Source organism: Archocentrus centrarchus, chromosome 20, assembly GCF_007364275.1.
Source record: "Archocentrus centrarchus isolate MPI-CPG fArcCen1 chromosome 20, fArcCen1, whole genome shotgun sequence".
NCBI lineage: Eukaryota > Metazoa > Chordata > Actinopteri > Cichliformes > Cichlidae > Archocentrus > Archocentrus centrarchus.
The window spans coordinates 958,348-984,295 of NC_044365.1; the positions used below are offsets into that span (position 1 = coordinate 958,348).

Genomic DNA, 25,948 nt, shown 5'->3' on the forward strand with positions numbered 1-25,948 from the left:
ACAGGGCCAATCAGGAGCCTGGAAATCAATGTTTCCTCCAGCAGTTCGGCTGCTCCTTCTTGTTCTTTGTGCCATCCCGGTAGGAATCAGCACACATCCTGATTGGAAGTTCCTGTTTCCATCAGAGAAAGGCGAAGGCGTCCCAAAGCTGGCCGTCTACCCGAGCCCTTTATTCCAAACTGGAAGCAGCTGCTGTGTGACTCCACACTGAGTCTGCACAGAGATGGAGGACGGAGGGCTCGCATGGAATCAGGCCACAACTGGAGAAGCTGAGTGGGAACTTTCCTGGATATGGATTTCTTTGCAGTGATGTTGGAACTGTGTGTCTTTGTGTCTCTGATCAGATGCTTTGTGTGTCTTTGGCTGGCTGCTGCTCTGCACATCCTCATCATTCCTGCAGTTCAGCGGAGACGCCGACCGCTGACATCACGTCTGTTTGTACCGAAGCAGCCGCTCCTTCCTGCTGAGGTGGGACTGACTTTAATGAAGGAGTTTGTGTGTTTGACACACACTGAACTGACACTCATGATGATACTTTATTGATCCCACAGTGGGGAAATTACAGTTAACAGAACAGCTTCCAAGAAGACAGAACAAACATGGGGAGATAGGTGAACTGTGGCCATGCTGCCCCCCTTCTGGAGGCGCTGCCATTAAAAGAAACAATAGTGAAAACATATAGTGAGGAAAAAAAATCATCTCATACTTTGTATACATGCACACATACATAGTATAAGGTTACAAAAACCTCTGCGACAGAGCAGAAACATATAGCATGGGAGCACCACGGTGGGGAGGGATGGGCAGGGTAGCCAGCGGAGGGGGTGGGGGGCTACTGTGGGGCTGACTCAAACCCCCTCCTCAGCTAACAGTTCTGATAAGATGTAGAGTTCATCAGCAGCTAGGTCAGGGAGATCAGTCCAACACAGGTCAGAAGAAGACAGGACAGCGGGGGGGTAGAGCATCTGTTTACAAACATCCAGGAGACAATTTGATAAACAGCAGTCCAAGAACGTCAGGGAACCAAATTCCTGATTCTACAATTGTTTTGGTTCAGACTGTACTGATTAAATTGTTGACAGCCTTCAGTCTTTCTGGCTCCTCTCTGTGGAGAAAAATCCAATTCATCCGAATCTTCTCGGTTCATTCCTTCGCAGAAACAGATACATACATCTCCAAGATCTTACCCCTCCGAAACGCTGTTTGTGGACCGAGCCACAGCTGTCCCAGCATGCAGTGCGCGTCCTGGATTAAAGCCTCTACAACAGGGATATTCAAATAAAATTTAAAGAGGTCCAGTCAGACAACATTTCATGAGGCCAAGGTCCGGAAGTCCAACTATTTAATCTGATATATATATATATATATATATATATATATATATATATATATATATATATATATATATATATATATATATATATATATATATATATATATAAAAAGGTTTTATTAGTTTTCAGAGCATTAGTTTTTATATCTGGTTTCATGCTTAGTTTTAGTTTAGTTTTCATCAGTTTTAGTTTTTCATACTTTGTCAGGTGCAGAGTGACTATTGTGTAATAATAACTCGACAAAAGATGCCGTTTAAAAAATTGCATTCAACAATCAACTGTTCACAAAATAGCAGCATTATGTGTTTAATGTGTGTAATATTAAGGAAACACATGAACATCAACAAGGAGAAACATAAAGAAAAACATGAACTCCCAACCTGCATAAACTCTACAACAAACACCATCAAACACCACTGATGTTTTACACCACGTGCAGAACACGTGGTGTAAAACATCAGAACTCAGCGAATGTTGCACAAAAACATCTGAACTCTGAAGGAATCAAAGCTCAAATCCAGCTGCATCCTGATGTTCTCACCACATGAAGCTGCTTCTGTTTTGGAGCTGCTCGGAGAGCTTTGCAGCCTCTGTACACAACCTACTTAAGTGGCCGACCATTTATGCTTGTGTAGCTGGATTGTGTGTGTTAATTACCTTGCGGTCACGTGCTGGTGTTTTATATGCGGTGCTGGGACTTTTTTGGTCCTCCTCTTTGTGCTCAGTTTTTTGGCTGCAAACATATTTGTCCCTGTTTGTCCACTTTCTTCATCCATTCTGATAGTTCCAGCAGTCTCCCTCCAGGAATCTGCTGACATTTGTGAGTCCTTATATTGATGCTTTGATTATTAGTCCTGATTGTTATTCTCTCACTGATGAATTCAAACACTACAGCAAAAAGTAGGCCGAAATGCACAAGGACTGAACAGGTTCATTACAACCTTGTGGGCTGTGTGGACCCGACATGTAGTTCGATTTCTCCGGAGGAGCAGGTCAGGTTACGGTGAAGGATCAGTGCGGTTTCTCGGCAGACCGCTGCCATTACTTTGCGGACGGATGCGGTGAGCATGCACACAGTTGCCCGATGGTGCTCCCAGCTTAAACTGTTAGAGCAGAAAAAAATGATTTCATATGAATCCACAAGGGTTTTTTTTTTAAATAAAATTACAAAAACAAAGGTCATTTTATCTATAATTTCTTAGTTTTAGTTAGTTTTGTAAACTCACAATACTGATTTTTGCTTTTAATTATAGATTTTATTTATTTCAGTTAATGAAAATGTTTTTTTCAGTTTCAGTTTTCATGATTTAGTTTGTTTTCGTTAACTATAATAACCCTGTTTGTTACAAAGTTTACCAGCTGGCAGGAACCAGCTTGGTGGTATCACGTGTTATAGCTAAACTAGCGTGCAATTGGTCAGTGGGTTTCCTTGGACGCTTCGCTACTACCGTAAGGACTGTAAAATCTGTGCCGGTAAACCAGAAAGCGCTCAACAAGATTTTAATTAAGTGGTTATTTCTGTTTTGGTATTGGGTTCGGGTCCGCTTGAGACATCATTTCGGTCCGGATCCGGACCGAGGTCCGCCTATTGGTGATGGCTGCTCTACAAGGAGGAAGACTGCACTGAGTGTAAAAACTACAAGTCCCAGCTTCCTCATTCATGGAGGGAGGAGCAGTGAAAGTGAAAGTGAGTCCGTCGCCAACTTGTCGTCTTTCTCCGCGGAGTTCGGAGCCTTTTGTATCCTTTCAGAGACAGCCCGGAGAGCCGTCCCCGTGTTTGTGTCCACGCAGCTCTCCGCAGCTTCAGCACCGAGGGGGACCCTTTAGACTTTAGAGACAGCCCACAGCGAGTCTGTGACAGAAACGTTGGCAGCAGACCGTTAGCTGAGCCTCCATTTTCCTTCAGAGAGCAGGAGGAGGAAAGAGGAGCTGAGGCAGGGTGAGTGTAACACAACGTTGTTGTTGTTGTCCTGTCAGAGTCTCTGAGTGTGTTTGTCTCTGTGGACTGTAGAGGAAGAAGGTTTAGTTCTCAATAACGTGTCTGCTTCAATAAAGAAACAGATCACAATGATTCTGATGATCAAACTTTTTCTAACTGCGCACTTTGACTCACTTCCTGTTCTCGGCGCTGCTGCCATGTTGCTGAGTGTTAGTCTGCAGTTAGTTTGAGTCATTTTGGGCACTGCGTTTATATTTTTAGTGCTCTTTTTATGGTGAATCCTTTTTAAAAAGGGGAACAAAATTAAAATATACTTTCTTGTGCCTTATGAAAACGCATTAATAAAAATATGTTTGTGTTGTATTAAAATAGTACAAATAACATCTGAAAAACTAATAAGTTGCGATTTTAAAATTGTGACACTGTTGTGTGTTATGTCAATTATTCAATCAATCAATAGACACCCCTCATAATAAACAGTAAGACTATAAAAACTTACATTAACATTTCAAACGTGCTTGACTAAGATAAGATAAAACTTTAATGATCCCACGATTGGAAATTTGTGCATTACAGCAGCTCAGTACAGAGAAAAAATGAAAAGGATGAGTAAGAACAAATAACTAAACTTAAATACAATAAAATAAAATAGCAAAAAAACTATACACATATACATAAGCACTATATACATAAATATATATATCAGTGTCAATACACACATTTACATATACACACACGTCAAAACACTATATACAGATATCAAAATATTATATACATTTGTAGCCGGTAAGGTACACAGCATACACGGTATGCATTATATGGGTGAGTGTAATAAATAAAATGTATCTGACTGTATGGATAAAGTGATGGCAGAGGAGGTAAAGTGTCCAAGTGACTCAAGACATTATGAAGTGTTATACACAGGGTTCGTACGGGTGCTGGAAATCCTTGAAAATGCTTGAATTTTAATATTGTCCTTTCAAGGTTTGAAAAGTGCTTGAATTTTGGATATAGTGCTTGAAAGTGCTTGAAATTGTAACCGCTTTTTTTTGTAAATAAAAATATAACTCTCTGGTTGAACAGTTCGCTTATGAAACGGAGAAATAAAATGAGTCATTAAGTCTAAAATGAAAATTTCTCCGCATGGGTCTGGCCTGCCCGTCTGCATGTGATCTGTCAGTCTGTTTGTGACCACGCCCCTCCCCCCGAAGACAGAGAGTGGCCGTTTTAATGAGTGTTCACTGGAAAACTGCAAACTCCAATTATGGATCAGACGAATATGGAATACTTTTAAGTCAAAAGTTACAAACATAATCCCCGCAAATAATGTCATTCCTCGCGAGTAAATTCAACAGCGTAGAACTCAGCGCATCCACGGAGGCGCTCTCGTTCACTTGTACACCACTGCGCCGTTCTGTGGTCTGCAGCGATATGGCCTCCGATCTGGCGGATCAATTCAAAGGCTTCATTGAATTTTCTAAAATAGGCCATCATCGATTCACAGAAAGACTCAATAACGATATTAGACAGGAATAAGCTGTGAGTGCGGCGCAGCAGGTGTGGAAAGCAGCCAAAACTGTCGAAGATAAATTCAACAAGGAAGTGGAAGTATTGTTCCAAAAAGCTGAATCAAAAATGTAAGCCGTACGCAGTAAACCGCAGAAAACCATGATGGATTTTATTCAGAAGGTATGTACATTGATTCTATATGTTCCTGGCGTGTTGTCATCTATGCTTATATTTGTACGCAATCTGGTGATTGGCGGCTGGCACTTCTGCCAAGTTTTGTGTAAGAAAACTCGCTGTTGGCTGTCTTAAAACTCGCCAAAGGACGAATCGAGGACCGGGGGTGGGGTTAGGTGTCCCCCTCGGTGCCGAAGAGAGGTCCGGGCGATGCCACAGCGTAGGAAGGGCCGCAGTATTGCTGTATGTACACAAAACACAGCGACAACGGAATTTTCATGTTTCCGGTGTTGTGCCAAAAAGTGATTTCCGATTTTATTTTTTATTTTTTTACTGTATTATCTTTCTTATATCGGTAAATAGACTGTGGCGCACAGGATTTATGAAGGGCTTATATATAAAATGAAGAAATGACTTGTTTTGCAAATATATTTATGACTGCATTACTGTATCAGCATTATAATCAGTCCAGTCGTTTTTGGCTACCCTTTATAGAACTATAATGTTACATTTGTTGCAATTTCTGCAGCCCTCTTGGCAGATCTCTCAGGAAAAAAGACATTTTTAATGTCAATGATAATTTTTACCTTCATTAATAAAGAATATATGAAAGGCACTTTGCCAAGAAGTGATTGCAGCTTCTACCTGTGACAGGAGTGTTGTTTCTCGCTCAGAATGACATAATATCATTCACGAGAGATGTGTTTGACACAGATGTTTCACAGATGTTAGGCCAAAAATTAATCTACAGCCATTTAAATACAACCAATAATTTTTTGGGGGGAAATACTGGAAATCATTTTTTTGGAACAACACGGCATATCTCTAAAACTCTTCAAAAGTCCCCGATGACACCGGGAAAAGTCGCTAAATTTGATGCTGGTCACTTTTTGGACAAAAAAAAAAAAGTCACTAGGGGGGTCTGAAAAGTCCAAGTGATAAAGTCACTAAGTTGGCAACACTATCTGCCGGTGTTGCCAAAAATTGCAGCTTCTACCATGTGACAGGAGTGTTATTTATGACTCAAAATGAGTTGACATCATTCATGAGAGATAATATTCGAGATATGCTTGACAGACCATACGTCAGCAAGTAATTTACAACTATATAAATACCAGCAATCATTTTTTGGCACAAGACCCGCTATTCAGATGATACAGTGGTATGCAGATGTTTGGCCACCCCTGATAATTGTCATGATTTTCCTTTATAAATCATTGGTTGTTCAGATCAGCAGTTTCAGTTAAATATATCATAAAGCAGATGAACACAGGGATATTTGAGAAGTGAAATAAAGTTTACAGGATTTACAGAAAGTCTTCAATAATTATTTAAACAAAATTAGGCAGGTGCATAATTTTGGGCACCCCAACAGAAAATTTCATCAATATTTAGTAGATCCTCCTTTTGCAGAAATAACAGCCTCTAAACTCTTCCTATAGCTTCCAATGAGAGTCTGGATTCTGGTTGAAGGTATTTTGGACCGTTCTTCTTTACAAAACATCTCCAGTTCAGTCAGGTTTGATGGTTTCTGAACATGGAGCTTTAAATCCCACCACAGATTTTCAATAATATTCAGGTCTGGGACTGAGATGGCCGTTCCAGAACGTTGGACTTGTTCCTCTGCATGAATTCCTCAGTAGATTCTGAGCAGTGTTTAGGGTCGTTGTCTTGTTGAAGTATCCAGCCCCGGCACAACTTCAACTTTGTCACTGATTCTTGAACATTGTTCTCAAGAATCTGCTGATATTGACTGGGATCCATGTGACCCTCAACTTTAACAAGATTCCCAGTACCTGCACTGGCCCCACAGCCCCACAGCATGATGGAACCACCACCAAATGTTACTGTGGGCACCAAGTGTTTGTCTTGGAGTGCTGTGTTCTTTTCCCACCATGCATACCGCCCCTTGTTATGTCCAAATAACGCAGTTTAGTTTCATCAGTCCACAGCACCTTATTCCAAAATGAAGCTGGCTTGTCCAAATATGCTTTAGCGACTCTGTTTGTGGCGTGTGTGCAGAAAAGGCTTCTTCTGCATTACTGTCCCATACAGCCTCTCCTTGTGCAAAGTGCGCTCAATAGTTGAATGATGCACAGTGACACCATCTGCAGCAACATGATGTTATAGGTCTTTGGAGCTGCTCTGTGGGTTGACTATGACTGTTCTCACCATCCTTCTCCTCTGCCTATCTGAGGTTTTTCTTGGCCTGCCACTTCAGGCCTTAACTAGAACTGTGCCTGTGGTCTTCCATTTCCTCACTATGTTCCTCACAGTGGAAACTGACAGCTGAAATCTCTGAGAGAGCTTTTTGGATCCTTCCCCTAAACCATGTACATTTTGCGTACATGCAGTGCAATACAATGTTTTAATGGATAGGCAAGAGTATATTTACTACCAAGATATCCAGAATTTTTCAACACCGGGATGTGTTTTTAATACTTCCTATTACATTAAAATACCACCAAACCAGGAGAAATTAAATGTCATGAAAAAATATCAACATTTTCTTTGTACACTTTTGGGGAGGGGGTCTGAAAAAGAGTAAACTTTGGAAAATGTTGATAATTGTGAATGACCCCTTAATGTGCTGGAAAATCATGAAAATTGACCTTGGAAGTGCTTAAAAGGTGCTTGAATTTGATCCTGGAAAAGGTGTACGAACCCTGTATACAGTCTAACTACTGTTGGGATGAATGACCTGTGAAAGCGCTCCTTCCTGCAGCGAGGATGTTTCAGTCTCTGACTGAAGGAGCTGCTCAGTTCACCCACGGTCTCATGAAGAGGGTGATGGGGGTTGTTCATGATGGATGTCAGCTTTGCTAACATCCTCCTCTCACCCATCACCATCACAGACTCCAGAGGACATCCCAACACAGAGCTAGACCTCCGCACCAGTTTGTCGATCCTGCTCCTGTCCCTTTCGGTGCATCCACCCCCCCCAGCAGGCCACTGCGAAGAAAAGGGCAGATGCTACCACTGTGTCATAAAAGGTCTTTAACAGAGTCCTGCAGACACCAAAGGACCTCAGTCTCCTCAGCAGGTGGAGTCGACTCTGGCCCTTCTTATACAGGACGTCTGTGTTTGTACTCCAGTCCAGCTTGTTATTGAGATGAACACCCAGGTACTTGTAGGAGACCACTGTCTCAATGTCCTTTCCCTGGATGTTCACCGGTGCTGTAGGGGGTGGCTTCCTCCTGAAGTCTATGATCATCTCCTTCGTCTTGCTGGCGTTGATCTGGAGTGCGTTGTTCTCACACCAGCCGACAAAGTCACTGATGACCCCCCTGTATTCCTGGTCGTTCCCATCTGATACACATCCGATGATGGCCGTATCATCTGAGAACTTCTGTAGGTGGCAATGGTCTGAATTGTACCTGAAGTCTGAGGTGTACAGACTGAACAGGAAGGGTGAGAGGACCGTGCCCTGCTGCAGACTACTACATCAGACATACAGTCATGGCACCTCACATACTGTGGTCTGTTGGTGAGGTAGTCGATGGTCCATGCCGTCAGCTGCCTGTCCACTCCGGCTCCCTCCATCTTCCCTCTCAACAGTGCAGGCTGGATGGGGTTGAAAGCACTGGAGAAGTCAAAGAACATGACCCTCACAGTGTTTCCTGCCTGCTCTAGGTGAGAGAGGGATCTGTGCAGCAGGTAGATGATGGCATCGTCCACCCCGATGCCGGGCTGGTAGGCGAACTGCAGGGGGTCCAGCGCTGAGCTCACCAGTGGGCGGAGATGGTGCAGGATGAGCCTCTCCATGGTCTTCATCAGGTGAGAAGTCAAGGCCACAGGTCTGTAGTTGTTGGACTCCCTGGGATGTGCGATCTTTGGCACTGGAACTATGCAGGAAGTCTTCCACAGTTCAGGAACCCTCTCCAGATTCAGGCTCAGGTTGAAGATGTGCAGGACCACCTGACAGAGCTGGTCTGCACAATCCCTGAGCAGTCTGGGGCTGATTCCATCTGGACCCGCTGCCTTCCTGATCTTCATCTTCCTGAGCTGACTTCTCACCTGATCAGCTGTGAGGTGGATGTGAGGCTGGGTTGGGGTGGGTGATGGGGCTGGCTCCGCTGTGGGTGAGGGTGAGGAGAGCGCAGGCAATGATAGCACTACACCAGGAGAGAGGGGGGTCAGCATACGGAGGGGGCAGATGGGAGCTGAGGGGTGGGGGAGGTGGTCAACGACCCAGAGTCAAATCTATTGAAAAACAGATTCAGGTTGTTAGCCCACCCCCGGTCAGCAGACACTGTGGCTCCTCCATTGTCCTCAAAGTGGCCAGAGATTTTTTTCATGTTTCTCCAGACTTCTCGGACTTTGTTATGTTGGAGCTGTTCCTCCATCTTCCTCCTGAAGCTCTCTTTGCCTCTCCGGATCTTGTATTTCACATCCTTTTGCACTCTCCTCAGTTCCTCCTTGTCTCCAGATCTGAAGGCCCTCTTCTTCTCGTTCAGCAGGGCCTTCAGCTCTGGGGTCACCCACGGTTTATTGTTGGAGAAGCACCGTACCTTCTTGGTTGGCACAGTGTTCTCCACACAGAAGTGCATGTAGTCTGTGATGCAGTGGGTGAGGGCGTCGATGTCCTCACCGTGAGGCCTGCAGAGTTCCTGCCAGTCTGTACATTCAAAACAGTCTCTCAGGGCCTCACTGCAGTCCTCAGACCACAGTCTTATTGTCTTCTTGGTGGGGGGTTTCCTCTTCACAATGGGGGTGTAGGTGGGGTGAAGAATGACCAGGTTGTGGTCTGAGTGGCCAAGCGGGGGTAGAGGTGATGAGCTGTAAGCCTCCTTTGTGTTAGCAAACAGCAGGTCTAGAGTTTTATTGTCCCTTGTGTGGCAGTCAACATATTGGGTGAAGTTAGGGAGAGTGGAAGAAGGTGAGGCATGGTTGAAGTCCCCATGAGAATAGATGGAATGCTCGGTTTGTACCGTCTCCTCCTCTCCCGGTACTTCGCTCCAGCTCTGCATCCCCTCCTCCGACGCCGTAATTCCTTCGGAATCTCGGGTCGCTCCTCCGGGAGTACGCTCCTGTTGCGCAGGGCTAACAGCTGATCCCGGCTGTAAACAATAGAGTGGCTCACAGGTTCTCCAGGTGAAGTGGTGAAAAGTCCCAAAAAGAGTATAAGGAATGCCACTAGTGTAATGAAACTTTGCAGGTCCATGGCGGGTTTGATATCTGATATAACTACGAAACTAAGAGTCTGAAAGAAAAACTAAAAACACAAGAAAGAGAAGTAACCTGGGAGCTGCAGTAACAGGCTGCCTACCGTGGCACCATCTTTGTTGTTGTAGGTGGTGGTAATGCAGCTTTAAGCTGGTTTGCACACTGCCATTAAATCTGGAACAGGAAATTACTGCAAACACGGCTAAGCTGAGTGTTCTAACAGCTGCAAGTACTTTGTGCACGTGTGCTTGCGCTGCAAGAGAACCAGGGACACAGTGAAAGCTCAAACAGCGTGTTTCAGTCAAATATATATATATATATATATATATATATATATATATATATATATATATATATATATATATATATATATATATATATATATATATATATATATATATATTGGGGTGGGACTTTAACGTGAGTGTGAAGCACAGCTGTGTAAAAGCAGCTGTTAAACGGAGAACGAACTTTTTCTCCTTTTTGTGGTTTAATTTTAAGTCTTTCATTCAAAATAAGCTGTTAAAACAAGCATAACACATTTCAACATCAAGGAATACAGCTGAGAGAATGATTAATTTCCAACTATAACAAGTGAGACATTAATCAAATTTATTTGCCCTTGAAGAAGAAGGATATCCATTCCATAAAACATCTCCTGGCATGTCTAGGTGATATTAAAGCTTGGTTGGCCTTGAACTTTTTAAATTTTAATGAAAAGAAAACAGAGGTAATGGTGTTTGGACCCAGTGGCTCCTGTGAGTCCTCCTCTGTTGACCTGGGACCCTTGGAGGTATATTTTAAACCCATTATTACTGATCTTGGTTTTAAGGTGGACAGTGATTTTAAATTGGACAGCCAAATCAGAGCTGTGGTTAAGTCCAGTTTTTATCATTTGAAGCAATTGGCATCAGTAAAAGCATTTCTATCTAGGCAGCATTTTGAAACAGTGATCCATGCTTTTATTTTATCTCGACTGGATTACTGTAATTCACTTTATTTTGGAGTCAGTCAGTCGCTACTCTCACGTCTGCAGCTGGTTCAAAATGCTGCTGCACGACTTTTGATGGGAACTCAAAAGAGAGAGCACATGACCTCTGTCCTGGCCTCACTTCACTGGTTGCCTGTACATTTTAGGATTCATTTTAAGATTCTTATGTTTGTTTTTAAATCTTTGCACAATCTTGCCCCACCTTACCTCTCTGAGCTTCTTCACCCCTACATACCTTGCCGGTCTCTCAGGTCAGCAGACCAGCTGCTCTTGGAGGTACCAAGATCAAGAAGGAAGCTCAGAGGGGACAGGGCTTTCTCTGTTGTTGGTCCTAAGTTATGGAATGACTTGCCTTTGCAGGTTAGAGCGGCCCCTTCACTGTCCACTTTTAAAGTTCGTCTTAAAACCCATCTTTTTTCCTTGGCTTTTAACTCCAGCGGGATCTAGTTTTAAACTGTTTTTTTTTTTTTTTTTTTTTAACCTGAAAGAGTTATTAAATTGTTATTTATTTGTGTTTTAATGTACAGCACTTTGTGTCAGCTGTAGTTGTTTTAAAGTGCTTTATAAATAAAGATGGTATGGTATGGTATTAATGTTGAATAAAACTATCCAGTTATGATGCTTAACTTTAATTTTAGGAGTTTGCTTATCACAGGAGCACTTCCACTCTTCATTGGTCTGTGTAGCAGACTGGTGGGAAAATAAACACAATTTTGAAGTTTAAGCTTCTGTATATTGATTCATTCATCAACCAAACTTAAATTAATATTTCTCATGTCAAATATTGAAATGCGATTAAAATGCGATTAATTTCGATTAATTAATTACAAAGAATAGAATAGAATAGAATGCCTTTATTGTCATTATACAGGATGTACAATGAGACTGGAGGGCCACTCCTGTTCAGTGCCAAGCTTGTAATTAATTCGATTAATTTATTTAATCGAGTCCCACCCCTAATATATATATATATATATATATATATATATATATATAAAATCAACACATTATGGTAGGGACCTTCAGGGCCCTCGCTCCTTCATGTTACACAGATCCAGTATTAGAAACAGACATCAGTGAAATGCCTTCAGTACAACAGCATCACTAACTGTGTGTTTGTGGTTTACAGACTGACCACAGCCTCACATCCAGAGGATGGAGGAAGAGGAGCACAGAGCAGCATCTGCAGCATCCAGCTGTGTGTCTCTGAGGAGTGACTGGTCCAGAGGAAGACCTCCAGACTTCAGTAATGAAGCTGCACCAACAACGTTCTTCAATCATGGACCTCAGCTGACAATGTAAGAGAACTGCTGACTCACAGAGGTCAAAGGTCATTTCACTTTCAATCTAGAGAGGTTCAAGTTTTTACAAACAGTGAAATCCCAGTTAGATATCAGTTAGATTTGTGTTTAACATGAACGCTTCTCCAATCATTCACTCATTAATATATAAGCATGGAAAGAGCGATGACATCACAGATTTATTCTGTGATGACATCACAGATTTATTCTGTGATGACATCACAGAATAAATCTGTGATGTCATCACAGATTTATTCTCAGCTCTGAATCAAATCTCTGGTCTCCATCTTTCTGCCTCTGTGTGCAGTGATGCAGCTGCAGACTGTTGGTCACTTCCTCTGAAACAGTTACTATAGTTACTGCAGCATCACTATTTCTCAGACTGGGGGGGGGGGCACCTGGGAGAAAAGTCGTATTGTTGAACGTCACATCATTAATTCTCACAGCAGAACGAGGACGTTAGCCAGTAGCTACTGCTGAAATTCTCATCTGGTGAAGTGGGACATGAGGTCAAAGGTCAGAACCACTGCTTTAGCATCACTGTTTAAATCACAGTGATCGATCATTTCTCATGGTGGAATCACTGATGGGAAAATGTCTCAGGTGGATGTTGGAGATGATGGGAATGTTTGAGTGAAGATGAGGCTGAAACACTTTAAGACTCTAAACTGAACCAGATGTTTTAAATGCAGCTGCAGAGTCTGAATGTAATCTGATTACAAAGAGCCGTGCAGGTTCAGTCTGAACCTCAACAAAATTTAGAATCGATCATTAAGTGATATGAATAAAATCTGTTTGTGTTTGCAGAGGTCAGAGGTCACAGTCTCCAACATCCAGCTGTGTGTCCCTGAGGAGTGACTGGTCCAGAGGAAGACCTCCAGACTTCAGTAATGAAGCTGCACCAACAATGTTCTTCAATCATGGACCTCAGCTGATAATGTAAGAGAACTGCTGACTCACAGAGTTCAAAGGTCATTTCACTTTTAAACCAGATTTAAGCAGGAAAAGATGCTTTCAATGACTGAACAAAAACTACTGTCAGCTGACCGTGCCCCTGTCAAGTGACATCATTCTCAGGTTATTGTGTTCACAAGATTTTCTGACAAATTTGACCTCTGACCTTGACCCAATTGAAATTTAATGAGGTGATCTAGGGGTCACTGACTCTTTCATGCAGTGTTGGTATGAATCTGACTGCTAGTTTTGCTGTAATATTGTTACCAAACATAAAAACAATACCCTGTTACCCCCTCGAGGGTGGGCAATCACAGGCTCAGTCTGTGTACAGATCTGATCTGAAGTCAGCAGGTATGGTGTAGGTGTCGTAGAGGCAACTGTAAGCTATAAACTCGCACTTATGAGCAAAAAATATGTGGAAACAGAAGCAAATCCAGAGATGAAGCAAAGGAAACTGCAGCAAAATTTGATATTAGAGCTCTGACTGTTGGATATCTAGAAGAGTTGGGTTTTATCCAATTTACACTTGAGACAGATTTTTTACAAGTCGATGAAGTTCCACAGACTATTTAAATCCGAATGAGACGATTTCTATTGTCTTTGTGTATCTTATTTTGAAGGCATGTTTAAATGTTACCATGGTGACCAGAGAGCATTGTGGGCAGAGAGGATGTTGTTCAAGCTGTGGTGTGATGTTAGGAGGACGCTGCTGCTAGAGTTGCACACGTTTATTATTATACTTAGAAAATATCACGGTTTGATTACGGTCGTATCTTTTATTTTGACATGTTTAGCTGGTGCACCTTAAAGGCTGGTCTGTGGCTCAAAGAAGGTTGGGGACCACTGCTGTAGTGGATTTAATGAAGCCATCCAAAATTTTACCTTCAAACTATGTTATATTAATAAAACATGTTTCTGTGCGCAGAGGTCAGAGGTCACAGTCTCCACCATCCAGCTGTGTGTCTCTGAGGAGTGACTGGTCCAGAGGAAGACCTCCAGACTTCAGTAATGAAGCTGCACCAACAATGTTCTTCAATTATGGACCTCAGCTGATAATGTAAGAGAACTGCTGACTCACAGAGTTCAAAGGTCATTTATAAAAATGTGTTCTACCTCTGAAATCATCATTTATTCCTAATGGCTTCTTTTTCTATAAAAACAAACCAACTAAATCTGAGAGAAGTTCCCACCTGACACCCCCGCCCCCCCATCAGATGTCTTTTCTTTTTCTACAATAAGTTTAGTGCAGAGGTCCCCAACCCCCGGGCTGTGGACTGGTACAGGTCCGTGGGTCATTTGGTACGGGGCCGCACTTAAAGAACAAATAACTTACATTATTTCAGTTTTACATTTATCTGAGTCTGAAAGAGGTTTTATTTTGAAAAATGGGCGGATTCTCCCCGTTACATCCGTCTATGATTTCCCCTTGATGTGTGTCATGATGCTTGTCTCGGTCATGTGATACGTCACCACTAAAATTAAACTCACAAGCGTCACTGGTTCCTGTGCCTGTCTAAAGAAACAGGTTGGATGACCTGTATAATGCTCGTTTAAATATTTGAGTGCTCAACAAGAGCAGAAAAGTGCCATATAAGAACAAGTCCAAATACCATTTATATTTAGCAACACCGGGGGCAGCAGTGAGGCGGACCCAGCCATCAAGGTGACTCTTTCCGGTGCTCAACACCGCGGCTCTGCAGCCTCTCTCCCTGTGAAATCAAAGGTTGTATTGGTGTGTGGCGAACCCAGCCAACCCACAACTAGCAAAAATGAGTAGCAGAGACACAAGCTCAGGACTCACACTGATTCAGTGTTATTTCTATTGTAGCTGCAGTAAATGATGTTGGTGTGCAGGCTGTGATCAGCTGACCTGCTGCCGCTGCTCTCTCCTTCCTCTTTCTTACATTTTTCTCCATCTCAGTGAAGTTATCGCTCATTCTTTGCTCTCCCTGTAAGTACAGCAGTTCTTTTAGCTCGCAGACACACTGTGTGACAAACTGCACACACTTTTTGTGCTGATATTTGTTGAGTATTTAGAAACATTGTGTTTAAAATTACCTGCCACATGTTACTCTCTTTATGCTCGCTCCTCTTCTGTAGTGCTAGCTAAATGCTGACGTACCGCGAGCACAACTTACAGACGTCTACATCCCCCTGTAACCCCTGATTATAGCGCTATAAATGATACATGAATTATACGGTTTTGCCTCTTTAATGTCTTGTATGTGATACGAATGGGGATGGAGGACACGCCAGTACGATTGTCTCTTATGTTATTGTTCCTCCATTTATGCTCAGATCGTTTGATGTTTGATGGAGCACTGACCAGAAATGCAAACTTCTCTCAGACGTGTTAAAAAGTAACGAGTCTGAAGTAGTCAGAAAAATAAATACTCAGTAAAATACAGACACCTGAAAAATCCTCTTAAGTCCAGTAACTAAATATTTGTACTTTACTTCCCCCCTCTGATACCTGCTGATCTCTAGTCTGGATCATGGCCTGTTGTGGAGCAGGTTAGGTTCACAGCATCAGTTACCATGGTGGTAAGAAGTGAAGCACCTTCATAGAAAACCCAGATTAACTCTGAGGGTACCTGATAAGATGAAGTCCTGCTTCATAGTGCAGCCTCTGATTTAGCCATCAAGAGAGTTAACTTCACCAAACTCTGAGTGTCTCTCTGACTCCTCCCCTCCCGCTGCACCTGAACCACCTGTCTGACACTCTGATTCATTTCTTCATTCATGAGGTCAAAGGTCAGAGCACAGCCAATCAATCTAGAGAGGTTCAAGTTTTTACAAACAGTGAAATCCCAGTTAGATATCAGTTAGATTTGTGTTTAACATGAACGCTTCTCCAATCATTCACTCATCAATATATAAGCACGGAAACAGCGATGACATCACAGATTTATTCTGTGATGACATCACAGATTTATTCTGTGATGTCATCACAGATTTATTCTCAGCTCTGAATCAAATCTCTGGTCTCCATCTTTCTGCCTCTGTGTGCAGTGATGCAGCTGCAGACTGTCAGTCACTTCCTCTGAAACAGTTACTATAGTTACTGCAGCATCACTATTTCTCAGACTGGGGGGGGGGGGGGCACCTGGGAGAAAAGTCGTATTGTTGAACGTCGCATCATTAATTCTCACAGCAGAACGAGGACGTTTGCCAGTAGCTACTAGTGAAATTCTCATCTGGTGAAGTGGGACATGAGGTCAAAGGTCAGAACCACTTCTTTAGCATCACTGTTTAAATCACACTGATCGATCATTTCTCATGTTGGAATCACTGATGGGAAAATGTCTCAGGTGGATGTTGGAGATGATGGGAATGTTTGAGTGAAGATGAGGCTGAAACACTTTAAGACTCTAAACTGAACCAGATGTTTTAAATGCAGCTGCAGAGTCTGAATGTAATCTGATTACAAAGAGCCGTGCAGGTTCAGTCTGAACCTCAACAGAATTTAGAATTGATCATTAAGTGATATGAATAAAATCTGTTTGTGTTTGCAGAGGTCAGAGGTCACAGTCTCCAACATCCAGCTGTGTGTCTCTGAGGAGTGACTGGTCCAGAGGAAGACCTCCAGACTTCAGTAATGAAGCTGCACCAACAACGTTCTTCAATCATGGACCTCAGCTGATAATGTAAGAGAACTGCTGACTCACAGAGTTCAAAGGTCATTTATAAAAATGTGCTGCTCCACCTGAGCTCACCGGCTCCGCCTCTTTGTGCAGACAGACTGCAGGTAAATCAGCTGATTGCTGTTGTTGTGTTATCAGTGTTTATGTTGAAAAACTGGGGGCTGTGTGAGCGTAATCTTGTAATGCTTAATATTCACAAACATTCTCCTAAAAACGTTTCTACTGCAGGTCTGTATTTAGTCACTAATCAGGGATTAAAGTATCAATAATATTGTGACAGTCCTTCTGGTACCGGACGGTCACCAGTGCTAATAGCTGCGCTCGCTAGCAGTATGTCCGGGAACTGAAGTAGAGAAAAAATAACAGCTGATTCTCAGCACAGCGAGCACAAACACACGAACACGCAGAGAGCGTTTTAAGGCCCTTTCACACCAGACGCGTAAATTTCGTGCGAATGTTTCGTGCGTTAAAAATATTTTTCGGACTCTCCTGTTCTTAATGCAGCCGTTCACACCAACCGCGTCATTTCACAGGACGAATTTGCGGCATTTATTTTTTCGGATCAAGTTCGATTTTTCTGACAAACAGGACTGACCAATCAGAGCGCTGCATTTAGCAGCATGCGAGGTCATAGCTCAAAACACAAACCGATGTACTGAATATACAGTGATGTGGGAACAATAAAATCATAATATTTTACCTCAGACACACAGCCACACGCTAACCACACGCAGCGGTAACGCCGGCCTGATGGGAGCAGGGAGAAGAGAGAGTGTCCGGGTTGGCTGGGCTGTTTTAGTATCTTCATGGCCCTCAGCCTGCACTGCTTGGTGTAAATGTCCTGCAGGTTGGGGAGGGTGGTTCTGATGGTCCGTTCAGCTGAACGAACCACCCTTTTTAGAGCCATGAAGTCCTGCTTGGTGCAGTTTCCCATCCAGGTGGTGATGCTCCCACGCATGATGCTCTCGATGGTGCAGGTGTAAAAGTTCCTGAGCACCTTGAGTGGGAGCTTGAAGTCTCTCAGCCGCCTGAGGAGGTAGAGACGCTGTCTGGCCTTCTTCACAGTGATGTTTATGTGATGAGTCCAGGACAGGTCCTGTGAGATGGTCACTCCCAGGTATTTGAAAGTGTCCACTCTTTCCACCTCAGCACCACTGATGACAAGTGGATGGTAGTCCCTCTGCTGCTTCCTGCTGAAGTCCACGATCAGTTCCTTTGTTTTGCTGACGTTGAGCAGGAGGTGGTTCTCCTGGCACCAGTTCTCCAGGCGGGAGACCTCTCTCCTGTAGGCTGTCTCCTCATTGTGAGAGATTAGTCCCACAACAGCAGTGTCGTCAGCAAACTTGATGATGACGTTGGACTCTGACGTGGCCTCGCAGTCATGGGTGTACAGTGAGTACAGCAGAGGGCTGAGCACACAGCCTTGGGGGGATCCAGTGTTGAGGGTGAGGGAGGATGAGGTGAGGTGACCCACTCGTACCACCTGTGGTCTGCTGGTCAGGAAGCTGTGAACCCACCTGCACAGGGATGGGCCCAGGCCCAGGTCCAGCAGCTTAGAGACCAGCCTGGAGGGAACTATGGTGTTGAATGCTGAGCTGTAATCTACAAACAGCACTCTCACATAGTTCCCCTTACCAGTGTCTATGTGTGAAAGGGTCTTGTGGAGGAGGAAGGATATGGCATCATCTGTGGATCTGTCTGGCCGGTATGCAAACTGTAGTGGGTCGAGGGTGGTGGGCAGTGAGGAGGTGATGAATGTCTTGATGAGTCTCTCAAAACACTTCATCACCACAGAGGTGAGCGCTATGGGCCTGAAGTCATTGGGGCTGCTGGGGTGTGGTTTCTTTGGGACAGGGACTATGATGGACTTTTTAAAGCAGGTGGGAATCACACACAGTTTCAGTGAGAGGTTGAATATCAGTGTAAACACAGGTGCCAGCTGGTCAGCGCAGGTCTTAAGGACACGTCCACTAATACCGTCTGGTCCAGCCGCTTTCCTGGTGTTTACACGTCTAAACGCTTCATACTTCACTGCTGCTGAGACGGGAGCTTTACTGACCTCTGAGATTCCTCCTAAAGTGTCGTTCAGTGCTGTGAACCTCAGATACTGCAGCTGCTAGTGGGAGGGGCCGTGTGCCCACCTGTGTGCAGGTGCTGTGTGAAGCTGTGTATCAGCTGGAGGAGGCAGAGACAGCACTGTTGTTATCACTACTACTGCTAATGAGTATCTAACCCGAGGAGCCAGATGAGATTCAAATCAAAGTTTCTAATGAATGAAGAAACAAGACCGAATCCAACACAGTGAAACCTGGTTTATGGTGTTTGGGCCTGTTTTACTCTGTTTGTGCCAGAAGGTCAGAATTATGAATCATACCATCAAATTTTAAAGGCAAACATCAGGATAATCTGTGAACTGAGTCATCAGAGGAAATATAAAGATAAAGGCAGAGTGAGCCTAACCCCAGAGAAATGTTGTAGAAGGACCTGAAGTGAAGGAAGTGAGTCCTTCATGAGAGCAAAGCCACCAACGTCCCAGAGCTGAAGCTGCTCTGTGTGAAGAACTGAGCTCAGCTTCCTCCAAGCTGATGCAGGATTGATCCACAGCTGTCATGATCTTGGGCCGGTGGCCCAGCGTTTTGAGTTATTTTGTGTAGCTTTCTTTTGTTGTACTTTTCAGGTTGTTTTCTTAGTGTTGCTTTTAGTTTCTCTGTTTGTTATTTGAGTGTGCGGTTTGGTTTCCTTTGTTGTTTTGTTTTGTAATGTTGCCTTAAGTTTTCTGTGTTTAGGTTAGTATTTGTTATGTTTAGTCAGTTCCTGTTTTATTTTGACAGTCTCGTGTTCCTTGTGCTTTGTGTTTAGTTTTGCTTCCCCTTTGTCATTAGTCTCATTCATTTCACCTGTTGTTCCCAGTTGTTTCCACTCACCCCTCGTTTCCTTTGTGTATTTAAGTCTCAGTGTTGTTTAGTTCAGTGTTCAGGTCCTCGTCAGTTTTGCCTGTGTGTTTTGTCCTTCGAGTTCTTAGTTCCTGCTTTCGAGTTTCGAGTTTACTGTTTGGTGATTATTTGGGTTTTCAAATAAACTTCCCTCCAAACCTACTCTCACCGTGTCCTGCACTGGGGTCCTCCCTGCCTTGCCCGCACACAGCCGTGACAACAGCCTCAGAAACATGGAGCTGTGTCACGGCTGCTGCAGGCAAGGCAAAAAGGACCCCAGTGCAGGACACAAGGCGAGAGCTGTAATGGTACTTAGATTTTATTGTAAGTGCTTAAACTCAAAGAGGCTGGTCAGGAGTCAGCTACACAGAGAAACCCGAAATACAAAAGGCATACAGCAGGAACACCAACAGAGAACCAAACAACACTGAGACCTTAAATACACAGAGGGAACAAGGGGTGAGGACCGCCAAAATAAAACAGGAAATGACTGAACACACACACACACACTTAACACATGGAAACCGGACACAGAGGGAAGCTAAATGTAACTAAGCCAACTACCACACAGTGTGACACAAGACAGGGAAACAACTAAACTGAGAACTAAACTGTAAGCAGAACCAAGAAACAACCCGAAACGTAAAACAGGACTACACAAAAGAGCTAAACACACTGGGCCACCGGCTCACAACCCTGACAAGTTGGAGTTATTGTTCCACAGTGAGGTCACAGCAGACCAGCGTTCTAGTTAGCGGTTGATTGCCAGGCGCTGCACCAGGCTGAGGATTTCACTGCTTCACTTTCAGAGCTCTGCTGTCGCTGCAATTAGCAAACAGGAGCCCGCCCCGCAGACTGCCCCGGCTAGATCGCTGCTATTATCGCCGCTTGCAACTGTATCATTTCACTGCAATTTGGACTTACTGCAGAGCACGGGCAGTTTCATTCACAATGTGCACGTTTCTACAAAAATCGAAATGACAACCGGCATGAACGCGAGGAGAAGTAAGAGGAAAAATGAAGATCAAATTAAAATTTCAGGTTTCCAGTTCAACAAAAAAATCCCAGCATGAACGGTAAATACCAACCTTCATGTATTTTGATACACAAATTGAAAATTTAATGCAAATTTTAGGGCTGCAACGATTCTGCGAATAACTCCATTTGAATATTAAAAATACTCGACACAAATTTTTTGCTTCAATGTGTCATTTTAACTCTGCAGCTCAGGCGTCTCCGTGTAAGCAGTTCTCTGTTGACACAACGGATTTCCATCATTTGGAAAAAAATGACCCTTTAACATGAGTGGATCATCACTGACAAGTTTTCCCACACCTCCACTGCGCTGTGCTGAGTGTGTGTGTTTGTGTGCGCATGCGTGTGCTGTGCAGAGAAGGTCAGCTGTTATTTTTTTCATAGTTAGAGGGGGGGGGGGCTGTCATTAGCACTAGCGATCATTCCGAGGTAGGGCTGCAACGATTAGTCGACAATAAAAATAGTTGATGACGAATTTAATTGTTGATAATAGTCGTTTTTTATTACTGATGATTTTTTTTTAACAGAGTGAGGCATCTTCCTGTCCGTCTATCTCCGGCGAGCTTCACACATGCGCAGTAGCATTCAGCGGCATGTTTAGTGGCTATTGGTGAAAGAACAGGGTGTGCTTAGACGATCAGGGTGTGCTCACTCACTCTGTTTAAAAAAACGGATCTTTGTCAGCAACAGTCAGCAAATGATTTTAGTGATAAAGAAATGTGTTCACAGAGAGAGGAAGAGGAGCGCTGTCTGTGAGGAAGAGCAGCCGTCCTGCTGTGCTTCCTGTCAGGACGTCCTGAAGGATCCGGTCTCTACCAGCTGTGGACACTGGTTCTGCAGACAGTGCATCTCCTCATACTGGGACCAGTCTGCTTCATCAGGAGACTCCTCCTGTCCCCAGTGTGGACAAAGACCCAGAACCACAGCTGGACTGCAGACAGCCAGTCAGAGCAGCTGTGGCCAAAGTAAGACTGAACATCTGTCTGCTGATGGACTCATTTCTGAAAACTGGACTTCTTGTTGTGTTGTTGACACATTTCAGAGTTTCTTTCTCTTTAGTCTCAGTGTTTTTCTGTCTTTCAGCAGATGCTGGTCTGCAGGAGGTTTTAGAGGAACATAAGATCAGTCTGAGGAGGAGATGTGAACGTGTGACTGAAGGAAGTGATCAAACAGGAAGTGGAACCCTCCTGAACAGGATCTACACTGAGCTCTACATCACAGAGGGACAGAGTGAAGAGGCTCATACCCAACATGAGGTGAGGCAGCTGGAGACAGCTTCCAAGATGGACGCCCTCCATGACAGTCCAATCAGGTGCCACGACATCTTTAAAGCCTTCCCTGACCAACAGAGACCCATCAGAGTGGTTCTGACCAACGGCGTCGCTGGCGTTGGAAAAACCTTCTCAGTGCAGAAGTTCAGTCTGGACTGGGCAGAGGGCTTGGAGAACCAACATGTCAGTGTGGTGATGCTGCTTTCATTCAGGGAGCTGAACCTGATCAGAGATCAGCAGTACAGTCTTCTGGAGCTGCTCCATGTTTTCCATCCAACATTACAGAAGGTCCCAGCAGAGAAGCTCGCTGTCTGGAAGCTTCTGTTCATCTTTGACGGCCTGGATGAAAGCAGACTTTCATTGGATTTCACCAACAGGAAGCTCGTGTCTGATGTCACACAGAAGTCATCAGTCAGCGAGCTGCTGACAAACCTCATCGAGGGGAATCTGCTTCCCTCGGCTCTCGTCTGGATAACTTCTCGACCTGCAGCAGCCAATCAGATCCCTCCTAGATGTGTGGACAGGCTGACAGAAGTACGAGGCTTCACTGACGCCCAGAAGGAGGAGTACTTCAGGAGGAGGTTCAGTGATGAAGAGCTGTCCAGCAGAATCATCTCCCACATGAAGACATCCAGGAGCCTCCACATCATGTGCAGAATCCCAGTCTTCTGCTGGATCACTGCTACAGTTCTGGAGCACATGTTGACTACAGAGCAGAGAGGAGAGCTGCCCAAGACCCTGACTGACATGTACTCACACTTCCTGCTGGTTCAGACAAAGAGGAAGAAGAACAAGTACCATGAAGGACATGAGACGAGTCCACAGGAGCTGATGGAGGCTGACAGGGAAGTTCTTCTGAAGCTGGGGAGGCTGGCGTTTGAGCACCTGAAGAAAGGAAACATCATGTTCTACCAAGAAGACCTGGAGCAGTGTGGTCTGGATGTGACAGAGGCCTCGGTGTACTCAGGAGTTTGTACAGAGATCTTCAAAAGAGAGTGTGTGATCTTCCAGAAACCAGTCTACAGCTTTGTTCATCTGAGCATTCAGGAGTTTCTGGCTGCAGTCTACAGGTTCCACTGTTACACCAGCAGGAAGATGGAGGTGCTGGAGGACTTCCTGGGGAAAACATATGATCAGACATCTCAGGATGATTTCTTGATGAAAACAGTAATAAAATCCCTCCAGAGTAAAAATGGCCACCTGGACCTGTTTGTTCGCTTCCTTCATGGCCTCTCTCTGGAGTCCAACCAGAGACTCTTAGGAGGTCTGCTGGGTCAGACAGAGAACAGTCCAGAAACCATCCAGAGAGTCATCAAGAACCTGAAGGAGATGAACAGTGATAAAAGCTCTCCTGACAGAATCATCAACATCTTCCACTGTCTGATGGAGATGAACGACCTCTCAGTACATCAGGAGATCCAGGAGTTCCTGAAGTTAGAGAAGAGATCAGAGAAGAAACTCTCTGAGATCCACTGCTCAGCTCTGGCCTTCATGCTGCAGATGTCAGAGGAGGTTCTGGATGAGATGGACCTGGAGAAGTACAACACATCATGGGAGGGACGACTGAGACTGATTCCAGCTGTGAGGAACTGCAGAAAGGCTCGGTGAGTGCAGATGTGCTCATTAACATCATTAATCAGAGTAGATTAGTACTTCAGTTCTTCACATAGTCACAGGACTAAATGACTCTCATTAGTTTTGGTTTCATACTGCAGGAATCAGTGATGCTAACTGGCTGAAGCTACGATCAGTAGTTTTTCTTGAGTTGTCTGAGGACACTGAACGATGGAGGGGGGGTTAGAGTCATGACACCTCAGTACACCTGGGGGGAGGACAGAGATGATGGTGGTGGTGATCAGATATCTGCTGATTGTATAAAATAAATGCAGACATCTCCATAAACCAGTGATGTGCGGTCAGGTTTGTGACAGGTGAGGCACTGACTCACCTGGGGTCCGATGTTCACATACAAGAACCAGAAATAGAAGCTTATATTTCAATTTTAATTATGGTAATGATTAATTATGCTTTAATCAACTCCATGCTGTACACACTCTAATCAGAATCTGTAGCTAATACCTTCCCCACTAGGTGGCAGTGTTTTACCAGGACGTGTTAGTGTAGGTTCCCATGTACTAAGAAGAATAAAATGCAGTATCTGTCCTGAGGTCGGGGTGGGGCTGCGGTTAGCTCTGTCAGCTGACAGGAAGAAGGTTTGGGTTCAAACTTCCTGCTGTGTTGCGGTTCAGGCTGATGATGGAAAACATCATAATCACAATTATTTTGGTCAATGAAATCATGATTATTTAACACGATTACTCACTGACTGGAAACACACTGAATTTACTGCACTTAAAGAGCAGTGAATACTTTGAAATCTAGAACACTTCTGCAGTCTATTGAAAATAAATATTAAAATGCAGAATATATAAATAAACCATAAATAAATACATAAATTAAACAAATAATAAATAAATAGATATGTAATGGCAGTTATCAGATCCTGTACATGTATTCAAAGGGTTAGGGTAGAATCAGGGCTTTAGCAGTGATGAGGTGCAAAGGTTACACTCAGCTAATCCTGCCCCGTGATTGGCCGGGACACAACAGACGTTATCTGTTATTGGCAGGAACGTGTCTCTATTATCCCTGCCTAATTCTACATCCCTGACTCTGGTCAGACTGGCCCGTTACAGCCCAGAGCAAACAGAAAATGTTCAGCTTCAGACTGAATCAGAATTATTCAGGCCGACACAGCAAATACTGGTTATACTGGTTATACTGGCTATACTGGCAGTGCTGTGGTGCTTGTGTTGTGGATGGTGCAGATCCCACCTTGCAGCAAATATGTGTTAGTTACCTTGTGGTCGTGTTCTGGGGCCTATTCCAGGAAACAGGTTTAGCTCCAACTCTTGTTTGTAACCCTAAAATGAGGAAACTCTGTTTTTTTCTAACTCCAACTCTGAGCCAGTTACCATGGTAACAGCCTCTGTGACCCTAACCTGGCAGGTTTTATCCAACAACCTCTGAGTGTCTCTCTGACTCCGCCCCTCCTGCTGCACCTGAACCACCTGTCTGACACTCCCATTCATTTCCTCCTTCATAAAGTGGCTGTCAGAGCGTCAGAGGAGCGAATTCATCTGCAGACGTTTATGTTTCTACGATCACTGAAATCCCAGTTAGACGTTAGTTTGTTATTTTTGTAACATGAAGCTTTTACAGTCGTTCACTCGTCAACAGGCTGTAAGGACGGAGACAGTGATGATGTCACGCATTTATAATGAGGCAGCTGCAGCTGTCAGATTGTCAGTCAGTTCCTCTGAAACATTTACTGTGGTTACTGTAGCATCACTGTTACATCACACTGATCTGGATGAAGCTGCTGACAGAACACACCGATCAATGATCAATAATCGATCATTGATCATGTCGGAAAAGCTCACTGATGGAAAAATGTCTGATCCTGGAGATGTTGGGAATGTTTGAGTGAAGATGAGGTAGGACTGGGCGATATGGACCAAAAGTAATATCTCAGTTCATTTTACCTGAATGGCGATATATGAAATATATCTCGATATTTTTCTTCCCAAAGGTATAAGCAAAAAGGCCCTTCTGAGTCAAAGCTACATGTCCCAAACATCACACTGACACTTTTATTAACATTCAGCTGTAGATGTACATGAGAAACTGCTCA

General features: G+C 43.9%; 1 protein-coding gene across 8 annotated transcripts in view; it reads left to right on the forward strand.

Annotated features, from left to right (window-relative positions):
• Window positions 1-3,007: 3,007 nt before the first annotated feature.
• LOC115799114 (NACHT, LRR and PYD domains-containing protein 14-like) overlaps window positions 3,008-25,948 on the forward strand; it is a 488,499-nt gene continuing 465,558 nt past the window's right edge. For all 8 annotated transcript variants that reach the window (XR_004021532.1, XM_030756091.1, XM_030756100.1 and 5 more), the window contains exons 1-7: window positions 3,008-3,273; window positions 12,243-12,411; window positions 13,222-13,353; window positions 14,297-14,428; window positions 16,887-17,018; window positions 21,713-21,948; window positions 22,067-23,858. Coding sequence is in view for 7 of the 8 variants with exons in the window: in XM_030756091.1 (XP_030611951.1) it covers window positions 12,269-12,411; window positions 13,222-13,353; window positions 14,297-14,428; window positions 16,887-17,018; window positions 21,713-21,948; window positions 22,067-23,858 (2,567 nt within the window). In the remaining variant the exon portion in view is untranslated. The remainder of the gene's footprint in view (window positions 3,274-12,242; window positions 12,412-13,221; window positions 13,354-14,296; window positions 14,429-16,886; window positions 17,019-21,712; window positions 21,949-22,066; window positions 23,859-25,948) is intronic.